The sequence below is a fragment of the Condylura cristata genome, unplaced genomic scaffold (genome assembly GCF_000260355.1).
Source record: "Condylura cristata isolate star-nosed mole 26May11 unplaced genomic scaffold, ConCri1.0 scaffold00003, whole genome shotgun sequence".
Lineage (NCBI taxonomy): Eukaryota > Metazoa > Chordata > Mammalia > Eulipotyphla > Talpidae > Condylura > Condylura cristata.
The window spans coordinates 19,182,764-19,195,784 of NW_004567104.1; the positions used below are offsets into that span (position 1 = coordinate 19,182,764).

Below are 13,021 nucleotides of genomic sequence, written 5' to 3' on the forward strand. Positions count from 1 at the left end.
ATTGAATTAATAAAACTACAGATTCATCTATCCGTCCATCCATTTGTTCAACATTTATTCACTAAATCAAAAAGATAAATAGGATTCTTTCATTAGGTATCTATGTTAATTCATTATGCTCTGAGTCAACTATGAAAATTATGAATTTGATGATGACAGTTGTCAACCTGCTGTTCCCATTTCAGGAAATCTCCAGCTTTTGTTGGACATACTGTGTTCAACATACATTATCACTAAATGTATACAGCCTTTGAAGTTGTCTGCTTCATTCTCTTCTTTCCTATTACCTGTACTATATCTTGTCTCTTAGTATTAGGCACTCTAATGGAGAAATCCATATATTTAAAAATAACTAATTTTGGTGAGCTCTATGTTATGAATATATATTTCACAATTAAGAAAAAAATACTATAATAATGATCTGATGGCAAAAGCCAGAGAAGCCCTAAAGACCAGGACTCTTAGGCCCATTCATGTACCTTAGACCTTCCATATACTATTAATATATTCTTTAAACATAACACCTTTTACACTCTTAAGAGGAAATGTGTATTTGAATGCCTTTAGATGAATCTTTTTTTCCCTCAGTACAACCAGGCATTTTGCTAATCTGTTACACAAGCTTCACACAACTCTATGGGGGCTTTTTCTCTCTCCACCATTAAAGTCAGGGAAATTGAAACTCACAAAAATTACATAACATACCCAAGGATATAGAAATAGTAAGTGGCAGAACTAGCCATCATTCAAACCATTATCTAACTCCAGAGACTTTTTTTATAAGGCTGGTTTTAAACAATTTCATTCACTCTCCAGCTTTAGTGCCTTTATTATTATCATTCTCAATCATTTCAGTCATTCACATAGTCACAGATTTTTAAAAATAGAACTTTCCTTGTATCTACTCCCCCTATTCGGAAAGATTTCCATATAATCTCTCCACTGACTATGAAATTGTATCTGTACTTCAGATTCTTGCATTTTAGACCATTCAAACTCAGATTCTAATCCATTACTCTAATGGAAAGTGCTTTCCAGTTCTGTCCTTTTTAATAATACTCTTTGTTATAGTTGTTACATCCCTCCAGCCATCTTCATCTTTCCACATTCTCTTCCTCCATCAAATCCAACTCAAATTATCTGTATCTTGCAATTAGCAGAGATCTTTTATTTTCCTTTTTATAATATAATAGTTTGTTTTTATATCATTTTGAACACTTTTCCATCTCAGTTACAATCGCCTTGGGTTTCCCACCACCAAATCACCCATGTGCCATCATTATAGTCCAGCGCATTTCCCTCCCCCCACTGTTTTTGATCCCATTCTCCACTCCACCCCCACAACATGTCTTTGGTATATAGCTGTTCATCATTATCATTATTGTTAGCAGAGAAGATCTTTAATTCAGATATTCCTTAGAAATCACTCAACTCAGAAATACAACCACCATGCCTTATGTAATTCAGCAGTTGAATAACCGTAGTTTTCAAAAATTGTACATGGAAAGCCATTTAAAATTCTGAAGACTTAAAGCTGTAACATCTATCAGACAATACATTTGCTTAGATGGTCCTGCTAGAAAAGTACATCTTTCTTATGAAACATATTAGAGGATTATTTTTAAAGACTATCTCATGTTGTTTTGCAGGTGTTGCTATATACACTGGAATGGAAACTAAAATGGCTTTGAATTACAAGAGTAAGTCACAGAAACGATCTGCAGTAGAAAAGTAAGAAAACTGGCAGTTTTTATTTATTTCACAAAAATATGACATATAGCATTCATATATATAAAATACATATGTCAGGTAAACAAAGCTTGGTATCCTTGAAGATAGCAATAATTTATTCTATTTTTATATAATATGTGGTATTTTGCAATGTTCTATTTATAGTAGGTAACAAATGATGACTGAAGAAATACTGTTAGGTAGGCACACAATCAGTTAGTCATACTAATGCTACCATACCATATAATGGTAATTCTAGACAAAACATTGCTTAAAATAACTACTCTCCTCTCTTATCTGCTGCTCCCTTCAGCAGTGTATTTCAGTGGATCTGTCTGTTCTGCTCCCTACTCTGTGTCTGGTAAATCCTCTGCACCCCACCCCACATCTCTGGCTTACACCCCAGCTCTTCTATATATAAATAAATCTTTTAAAAAATGAAAAAAAAAGAAACTATGTCCACAGTGATTGGATCTTGCAAAAGATTTGGAAAATGGGTCTGTTCACTTGTAATTAATTTTCAGCCAAAGTACCAAATAATTCAATGAAGACAATAGTCATTCTACAAATAATGCAATACCAATATATATTAAAAAAAAAAAAAAACTAAACATCTTCCATTTACCAAAAAGCTTTCTGAGGTAGATCACTGAGCTTAAACTTACACTAAAACTATAAATCTTTTACAAAAGACTTAGGAAAATGTCTTCACACCCTGAAAATAGACAAATTTTTTTTGGACACAGAAAGCAATATGGGAGGCCCCATAATGATTCTCTTGTTGTTATTAAATGGTCATTTCTTAAAAATAGACTGTCCTTTACCTTAATATCTTATGTCTTAATATCTCCCTGGTAGTGTGAGGGGTTAAAGTATAGCATTATGAAGCTACCTGCAGCCACTGCAGCATGAGTTCGATCCCCGGCCAGGGAGATGACCCACATGGTGCAGCAGACCTCTCCTGTCTTACACACTGCTCCCCTCAGCAGTGTATTTCAGTAGATCTACCTGTTCTGCTCCCCATTCTGTCTCTAGTGAATCCTCTTACCACCACCCCCCACCCCTCTCACCTGTACCCCAGTTCTTCTATCCATAAATAAATCTTTAACAAAAAAGAACACAACAAAGAAAAGCAAAATACCAGTATTAATTTCTAAGCAGCTCAATATGGTTACATAAAACTTACAAGTTTTACCTTCTGTCTTTTCTCATTTCAGGTCAATGAATACATTTTTGATAATTTATCTAATAATCCTTATTTCTGAAGCCATCATCAGTACTATCTTGAAATACACATGGCAAACTGAAGAAAAATGGGATGAACCTTGGTATAACCAAAAAACAGAACATCAAAGAAATAGTAGTAAGGTATTTTATGATGTTCATGACTCTGCTATGAAGGAAATTTTTGTTCTTTGGCACAGTTAATGCTTTGTTAGTGATTTCTGATAGAAGTGACCACTGTAATCTCTTAAAGCCATTAGTAGAGAAGGATGACAAAAAGACAGTGCAGGAGCTCCCTGGTGGTGTAAGGGGTAAAGTCACAGCATTATGAAACTATCAGAAGTCACTGCAACGAGTTTGATGCCCCGCCAGGTTGCTGACCCACATGGCACAGCAGATCTCTCCTGTCTGACGCTCTGCTTCCCTCAGTGGTGTATTTAGTTAATCTGCCTTTTCTATTCTCCCCACACTATCTGTGATGAATCTTCTTAACCATCCCCCCATCTTTGACTTATGTCCCAGTTCATGTATATATAAATAAATCTTTTTTTTAAATATCATACAAATAAAGAGTAGCCAGCATGTTTGTACTGGTGTGCTTTTTCACTGTAGAACATGGCATGATGAATATTTACAAGATTATTACAAAAATTTAAATCCTTTTGTACAGGCATTCTACCTAAAGTACTGCAAATTCAGTTTTACATTTACTGTATAAGTGAATTAAAGTTTAAGTTGGTATATTTTTAATTGTCAGAATGGATTCAAGGAATCTTAGTCTCTTGCATATACAAAGATGAATTCACAAATTACGTCATACAAAACTTATAACTGATTAAATATGGACCAACTGAGGAGAATTTAACCTGCAAGTTTGATAAATTATTTGATAAATATTGGAAAATTTTCCTCCAAATTTCACTTTATATTAAAATACAAATATTGAATGACAAATGTGGATCTCAAGAAACCAAAAGCAGATAATCACAAGAATATATTTTCAGTGTCTTCCATAATTTTGTTTTCCTACCTTTCCTAAAATACGTTAAAATGTGGAACTGTTAGACAGTTGACATAGGCTATTCCTGTACAATTTATAAACTAATAATTTTAATTTCTACCAGTAATATCCTAGCAATTTTATAATTTTTTAAGTACAGCAAATTTTTAAAAAAATATTTTAAATAATATAATAGTTTATTTTTACATCATTTTGTGCCTTTTTTCCATCTCAGTTGTAATCCCCTTGGGCTTCCCACGACCATTTCACCCATATGCCATCATCATAGTCCAGTGCACTTCCCCCCCATCCCCACTCTTTTTTTTTTCCCCCATTCCCCCACTCCACCCTGTAAAATGTCTCTGGTATATAGTTGTTCATTATTATTATTTTGTCCCCCCGGTCCTTTATTCTCCTGCTATGAGTGAAACCATCCGGTATTTTTCCCTTTCTTTCTGGCTTATTTCACTGAGCATGATCCCTTCTAGCTCCATCCATGTTGCTGCAAAAGGCATGTGTTTATCCTTTTTGGTTGCTGAGTAATATCCCATTGTGTATATGTACCACATCTTTTTAATCCAGTCATCTACTTTTGGGCATTTGGGTTGATTCCATGTCTTTCCTATTATAAATAAAGCAGCAGTAAACATGGGGATGCAGGTATCTTTTTGAATCAGTGTTTTTGTGTCTTTTGGATACCTAGGAGTGGGATTGCTGGGTCATATGGAAGCTCCATTTTTAGTAGTTTGAAAAACCTCCAAGTGGTTTTCCATAGTGGTTGTGCTAGTTTGCGTTCCCACCAGCAATGCAGGAGAGTTCCTTTTTCTTTACATCCTCCCCAACATTTGTTGTTGCTAGTTGTTTTAAGATGTGCTGTTCTCACTGGTGTATAGTTGGTATCTCATTGTGGTTTTAATTTGCATCGCCCTTATACAAGTGATGTTGAGCATTTTTTCATATGCTTGTTGACCATCTGCATTTCCTCTGGAAAAGTGTCTTTTTAGCTCTTCTGCCCATTTTTTGATGGAGTTGTTTATTTTGTTGAGTTTCACCTGTTCATTGTATATCTTTGTGATCAATCCTTTATTGCTAGTTTTGTGTGAGAAAAAATTTTCCTAATCAGTGGGATTTTTTGTTTTTTGTTTTTTGTAATGTCTCTTTTACTGTACAGAAGCTCTTTAACTTGATTTAGTCCCGTCTGTTTATATGTGTTCCTTCACTATCGTTGCACTGGGTGCTGTATCTTCAAAGATGTTACTGAGATGTATGTCATGTAGTGTTTGGCCCATCTTTGCTTCCAGGTATTTTATGGTTTCTGTTCTAGGTCTTTAATCCACTCTGAGTTATTTTTTGTGCGTGCTGCAAGGTAGTGATCTGGTTTCATTTTTTTGCATGTAGCCTCCCAGTTTTCCCAGCACCATTTGTTGAACAAACTTTCTTTGTTCCATTATGTCTTCTTTGCTTCTTTGTCAAAGATTAGCTGCCCATAAACCTGTGGGTTTATATCTGGGTTTTCTATTCAGATCGACTGGTCTGTGTGTTTGTTTTTGTTCCAGTACCATGCAGTTTTTAATTTCATGGCTTTGTAGCATATCCTCAAGTTTGGGATTGTGATGCCTCCATTCTCTTTCTTTTAGTCATGAGTTTTGGCTATTTGAGGTCTTTTGTGGTTCCAGTTGAATCTCATCAGTGTTTGTTCTATTTCTTTGAAGAATGCCATTGAGACTTTTATTGGGATGGCATTAAATCTGTATATCACTTTTAGTAGGATGATGATGTTAATTCTCCTGATCCATGAGCCGGAGATGTCGTTCCATTTCTTGGTGTCTTCTTGTATTTCTTTTAATAGTGTTTTGTAGTTTTCTTTGTATAGGTCTTTTACCTCTTTTGTTAGGTTGATTTCCAGGTATTTGATTCTTTTTGTTTTAATTGAAAAGGGGATTTTTTTTAATATCCACTTCTTCTGATGGGTTGAGTACAACCAATTTTTAATCATATGATTTTACAGGATAGATGTAAAATGGCAAATATACTCCAGGGACTACCAGTGTTTCCATCATAGCAGGCTTTGGGGTAGCTTTTGGAAAACAATAAATAATTTGACTTGACCCTTCTTTCTTTTGTTCAAGTTTCTAATTAGCAATAAAATAACCAAAAGAAACATGGTGTTAAAAAAATTCAATAAATGAACTTCAATTTACAAGATTATTCTGCCTCAGAATATAGTTTGATTTCTTATAATTCTCACGTATTCTCTCTTATCAAACAATTGTTTTCTTCTCCCTAGATTCTGAGATTTATTTCAGACTTCCTTGCTTTTTTGGTACTCTACAATTTCATCATTCCAATTTCATTATATGTGACAGTTGAAATGCAGAAATTTCTTGGATCATTTTTTATTGGCTGGGATCTTGATCTCTATCATGAAGAATCAGATCAGAAAGCTCAGGTCAATACTTCTGATCTGAATGAAGAGCTTGGACAGGTAAAAATGATTCTTTTGTTTTCCTAATTGTTATCAAAACAATACATATACAAAGACTGTTAAAAGAGAAAATATCACAAGGCTTATGCCAAAGAAGTCCTACGTTGCTCAGAAAGGCACAAATTTCCCTCAGTGCTGAGCCACTTGAACCAAGGGGAGGATCAACATTCACTAACAGGTCAAGGAATACCACCAGTTATACTCTCAGAGAAGCCTAAAATCACAGATACCCCTTTGGCTGCAGCAACTTTTGTTAGCAGAGCCTTTCACTTGAGGCTCAGGCATGGAGGGGTGGGGAGGTGGTAGGAAGGGGGGATGCAGTCTTGGATCATAGGCATTTGCAGTTGTGTGAGCCTGTCCAGATGCCTGTCAGGCTTGCCTAGGAGAGGTGCTAGTATTTCTTAGGACCACCGAGGTAGCTGCCAGCAGCCCCAGGTGCTATCAAGTTAGTGTCTGCCTAGAAACCTATTACACCTTTGGGAGACATGTACTTGGCCCTGCTACAGCTTACTAATAGCTACTGGGAACCCAAGGAGTCTGAGGGGGTAACAGATGGGGAAGTAGTTTGAGGGCAATGAGTGTCTACCCTTCTTTTTAAATGACTTGTTTTTCAAATTGTTAATGAAATCAAATGCTTACCATAATGAGATTTGACTATTAAATTCTTTCTGTGTAACTGCTTTCTTTTAAGGTTAATTTTCTGTAATTATTCTTAAAAAATTATAAAGTTATTTGTCTCTTAAAATATTTGTTGTCAAAAATATTTCCTTTTCATTGAGTTTGTTTTCTATTCAGGGGTTCAGTCTCTTTAATTTTAAACAATTACTATTGTTTTGTGTTTCTTTTTCGAACACTATACCATTTCTCCTGGACTTGACACCCTTTCACATTCCAGATTACTAAGCATCTCTTTCAACCTTGCTCAGAAATACTAAGTTCTGCTATTCAGAAACATCTTATCCAGGAGATAGAAAAAAAAATATTAATAACACAGTATCAGTCAACTCTACAGCTAAACATAAACATGTCACAAACATCATAATGTCTATAGATTTAAAATATTTGTGTTACCCCATCTTGTATCTATGGCATTTTTATTTAAATGTATTTACATTTTGAGAATCAGCTTGAGTATATCAGTGTTAATAGATAAACTTGACTTCAAGGGACAGAGGACAGGATTTTTTTTGTTTAACACAGTACCATAAACACAAAGGTTTGTTTTCTATCTCTAGGTGGAGTATGTGTTTACAGATAAAACGGGTACATTGACAGAAAATGAAATGCAGTTTCGGGAATGTTCAATTAATGGCATAAAATATCAAGAAATCAATGGTAGACTTGTATCCGAAGGACCTACACCAGACTCTTCAGAAGGAAACCTATATCTCAGCGGTTTATCCCATCTTAACAACTTTTCCCATCTTATAACAAGCTCCGCTTTTAGAACCAGTCCTGAAAATGAAACTGAACTAGTAAGCAATCTTTTAATTAATAATTTCATTTGAAATAGTCATCTTTTTGTTGCTATTTCCTGTGAAAAAAGTTTAAGTGCCTATAGGACAGGAAATGTGTATTGAAATGTATATCCTCTTATTCAGCACTGAGAACTTGTGGTCATAATCCATTTTAATTGGGGACATCAGATGTGTCTGAATTCTTTGGGTATTTAAATGGCACTAAGTTGAGAAAAGCCCTTACTCACTTTGAAGTAAAGAAAACATTTCTGAGAAATAGAGCTTACTACTTTACTACTTTTTGAGAGCTTACCCTCCACAATGAGTTTTCCTCTAATTGAAATTGGTGTGCCTCCTAAAAATATATTCATGTTGAGGGAGCAGAGGCAAACGTTGACTTTAGTCTTTGAAGTCAGAAGCAACCAGCCAATTTTCAGACAATTCAGGATTATACAGTTCTTGTTCTAGCTCTTATATTACTAAGTTATAAACATTTTTAGAATTCTGCTTCTGGTTTCCTAAATGTTACTGAGAATGGTTATTGTGAATTATGTTTCTATAGATTCAAGAACATGATCTCTTCTTTAAAGCAGTCAGTCTCTGTCACACTGTACAGATTAGCAATGTTCAGATTGATGGCATTGGTGATGGTCCCTGGCAATCTAACCTTGCACCCTCCCAGTTGGAATACTATGCATCATCACCAGATGAAAAGGCTCTCGTTGAAGCTGCTGCAAGGTAGTTTAATTTTAAGTCTTTAGAAAATTACCATTGAAATGAAAATGGAAAATATTAGAAAATTGGGATTTTAAATTTTGTTGTCACACAAAATTTATAAGCATATAAATATAGAAGTGCCTTTTTAAAATTTTTTTAATTAAAAAAATTTATAATATATCCATTGCATCATCCTTCATTTTTGTACAGTGTATGATTTCCCCTTGAAATTCCCACCACCTAGTCACCCGTGTGCCATCACCATAGTCCCTTGTGCTCTTCCCATTCTGTCCTGATCCTTCCCTCACCTTCTCCCCTAGAGAATATCTCTGATCTATAGTTGCCTGATGGTTTTGATTTTTACTTTTATTATAGTTGACTCCCTCCCACCCCCATTCCTTATTTGGTTTCTCTACATTCCTCCGAAAGCACCCTTTGATAGCTCAGCTGGTAGAGTGGAGGACTGTAGACTAGAGGTATAAATTTTAAGTGAGAATTTGAAACATCTCATTAACTTTTTTTGTCAAACTTGGCATTGATTCATATTTTGAAAAGAACTTCTTAAAAAATTTGGTTAGTATGTAGGAAATATTTCTATATGGCTTTGTACCAACTCTGATTCTTAAACTTATTTAAAGTACTGTAATATTCAGAGGAACATAAAAATATATCATAAACATATTTTAAATGTTTTTATTTAAGCTGAGTTATGACATTATAGTGAAATATTAAATATCCCTTAAATCTTACAGTTCTTTTTTCTTTGAATCCCTAGAATTGGTATTGTATTTATTGGCAATTCTGAAGAAGCTATGGAAATTAAAATACTTGGGAAGATAGAACGGTAAATTTTTCCCTTGTTATTTTCGATACAAGTACTTTGTATAGGAGAGGACTCAATGAACTATAGTCCACACGACAAATCTGGCCTTCAGTCCTTTTTTTTTTTTTTAAGATTTATTTATTTATACATACAGAATTGGGGTACAGACTACAGGTGCAGGAGCGATGAGAGGATTCACCAGACACAGTGGGGAGCAAAACAGGCAGATCGACAAAGTACACTGCTGAGGGGAGCAGCAGGCAGGCCAGGAGAGGTCTGCCCCACCATGTGGTCACCTCCAGGACAGGGATTGAATTCATGCTGAAGTGGCTTTAGCTTCTTAGTGCTGTGCTTTAACCCCACTGCACCATCCAGGAGGGCCTTCAGTCCATTTTTTAACAAACCACTAACTATATTACATTTTTAAAGGATTGTCTAAAATGAACAACAAAAAAATATACAAGAGAGAGCATATATCATCTGGAAAGCCATTTATAGAAATAGATTTACTAACTAGCCCTTATAGAAAAAGTTTACTGACTTCTCGAAAATGATGTCAATATAATAATTAATGTATTTTATCACAGCAATAATATTCTGTGAATATTCTGTGAATTTTTTCATCTGTATTTCAGCTTGATGCTTCTTGAATTTGCTTATATAATTCATTTATCTTTTTTATTGAGATAACAATAGTTTGCAACACTGTACAAGATTTAGGGATATAGGATCACACCTTTCAGATGCATTACCACACCACATTCACCACCAGATAGCCAGTCTTCCAGGATAGTGCATCACCCATCCTTCCCTGCAGTTCCCACTTTGCTCTCCTGTTTATCCCTTCCTCTGCTAGCCTCAATTCTACAGTAAGAGTTTTAGGGCTTGTTACTTGGTTTCATTTTGTCTGACCCTTTGTTTTATTTCTCTGTATTCCACACAGAAGTGATACCGTCCAGTATTTGTCTTTTCTCCTAATTTAGTTTGCTGGCATAATCACCTACAGTTCCCTACATTGTCACAAATGCAAGTTTACCTTTTTTTATAGCTAATACTCCATTGTGTGTGTGTGTGTGTGTGTGTGTGTGTGTGTGTATACACCACTTCGTATTACCTACTCATCTAGCTTTGGGAACTTCAGCTGTTTCCATAGCTTGACTATTGTAGATAATGCTGCAATGAACATAGACAGTCATTTATTCCTTCAAATTAGTATTTTTACCTTCTTTGGGTAGATACCTAAGAGTGAAGTTGGTGGATAGTATGGTAGATCTATTTGTAATATTTTGAGAATTCATCATACTGTTTTCCATAAAGTTGGACTAGGCTACATTTCCACTTACAATGTACAGTGTTCTCTGCTCTCCACCCCAATGAAGACTTCTGGTCTTTTTGTCACAGGTTTGAAATGGTATCTCTTGTGGTTCTGATCTGCATTTTCCTAATGAGAAGCAATGATGAGTATTTTTTCATGTGCTTGCTGGCCATCTGTATTTCTTTGAAAAATTGTCTGTTTACCGCTTCCCTCCATTTTTTAATTGGGGTCTTTGTATTCTTTTGTTGAGTTGTATGAGTCTTTGTAGATCTTGGATATCCATCCCTCGTCAGGTTTCTGATGTGCAAGTATTTTCTCCCACTAAGTAGGTATCTTTTTGTTTTAGTTACAGTTTCTTTCACTGTGTAGACCTTTTTGTTTGATCTAGAAGTCCCAATTATTTATATTTTCTTTAAACAGTTTTTCTTATTAGAGGCAAATCCTCAAAACATCATGAAGCCTATGTCATGTGTTTTCTTATGTATTTTATGGTTTCAGGTCTTCCATCCAGGTCTTAGCATTTTCAGTTAATTTTTGTGTCTGCTGTGAGATGGTGTGTAGTTTCATTGTCTTGTATGTGGCTGTCCAGTTTTCCCAACATCTTTTATTGAGACTGTTCTTTCTCCGATAATAGAAATGTTCACATATTGTTGAAGCTTGAGGATTGTCTGAACACCAAAAGTAACAGTTACACTTAACAAGTAGCAGAGCCTCTCTGAGGAGCTGGGACCTCCTGGGTTCTTCTCTTAGCCCATTTATCTGTGCTAGTGTGTTCATTTCATCCTGTATCCAGGTACACAATAATTCTGCTATTTTCCATCACCTAACAATTTGCAGAGCATATACAGATTCAATTTGCATGTTGTTAACTTAAAACATGCTAATTTTAAATAGGAAAAAGGAAGAAACTGTGTACTTTAAAAGAATGTGTATTCAACTTCTGGGGGGGCAGGGTTACATGCCCTATAAATGTTATCAAACCCATATTGCCTAATTCTATGCATAAGGCTATTTGTTACCTTATTTATTTTCTGTTAGATTAACCTGCCCATTGGTATAAGTGGAGTGCTGAAATCCCCATGCATTCTTCATTGCTGGAAATGTCTGTTTTCAGATTTACTAATGACTGCTTTATACATTTTGATGCTCCTTTGGTGAATATATGTTGATAAGTTTTATATGTTCCCTGTGTATTATTCCTTTAGTCATTAGGTGGTAGTGTCCATTCCTGTCTCTTGTTATCTTTGTTAGCTGGAAACCTGTTTTGTCTGACATAAGTTTGGCCATCCTGCCTGCTCATTTGCTTGAAGGATTATTTTCTAACCCTTTGTTTTGATCATGTGCTTGTCTTTGAAACCTAGTTGCAATTTCTTGTGCCTGTAGAAAGTTGGGTTTTGACTTCTGATCCAGCAAGCCACTCTGTGCTTTGTGATTGGTGAGTTTAGTCCAATTACATTTAAGGTGGTTAGTGATATATGAAGGTCTGCTACCATCATTTTGTCCTCAGCTTACAAGTTGTGTTTGTTACCTTGTTCAGTTTTTTTTTTTCTTTATGCTTTCCTCTTCAAGTTAGATATAAGAGCTCCTTTCAGCATGTCTTAGGGGGTGCAGGTCAAACTCTTTCAGTTTCTGTTATACTGACAGGCCTTTATTTTTCCATAATGTGTGAATAGGAGTCTTGCAGGGTAAAATATTCTTAGCTGGCAGCTTTTATCTTTAAGCACTTTCAATGAATTATTCTATTGGTTCCTTGACCATAGTGTTTGCTCAGAGAAGTCTGATGTAAGGACAAAGGATGCCTTTATTTGTTACTTGCGTCTTCCTCATAGCAAACTTAAGTATATTTTGTCTTGAGATATTGGTAGTTTTACGACTGTGTATGTTTCTTGGTGTTGGTCTCATTGCATTTATATAATCAGGTTGTTTTAGCTTCATGGACTTGTTCCCTTTTATTCTTCTTCTGGAATTCCCATTATTATCTTTTTTTTCTTCATATTTCTTTCTCCTTCCATTGAGATTATTTGTATACTATCAACTTCACCAATTTGTTCCTCCATTTGGCTTATTCTACTTTCATCATTCTCTTCAGAATTTTTATCTTCTATATTGATCCTTTTACATTTTGAATCTCCATTATTTCCTCACTTAAAGCTTCAATTTCTATCTTCTATTAATTAATTTTATTTCTCAGAGCATTCATTTGATTTTCTGAGTTTTCTTACATGTTTCTGATCATCATTTCTATGGTTTCAGCTATATGTTTGAATTT

General features: G+C 35.1%; 1 protein-coding gene across 5 annotated transcripts in view; it reads left to right on the forward strand.

Annotated features, from left to right (window-relative positions):
- Window positions 1–13,021, forward strand: part of ATP11B (ATPase, class VI, type 11B) — an 87,383-nt gene that overhangs the window by 24,092 nt on the left and 50,270 nt on the right. For all 5 annotated transcript variants that reach the window (XM_012733350.1, XM_012733359.1, XM_012733336.1 and 2 more), the window contains 6 exons: window positions 1,650–1,731; window positions 2,949–3,099; window positions 6,243–6,440; window positions 7,676–7,915; window positions 8,460–8,635; window positions 9,390–9,458. In XM_012733350.1, coding sequence (XP_012588804.1) covers window positions 1,650–1,731; window positions 2,949–3,099; window positions 6,243–6,440; window positions 7,676–7,915; window positions 8,460–8,635; window positions 9,390–9,458 — 916 coding nt within the window. The remainder of the gene's footprint in view (window positions 1–1,649; window positions 1,732–2,948; window positions 3,100–6,242; window positions 6,441–7,675; window positions 7,916–8,459; window positions 8,636–9,389; window positions 9,459–13,021) is intronic.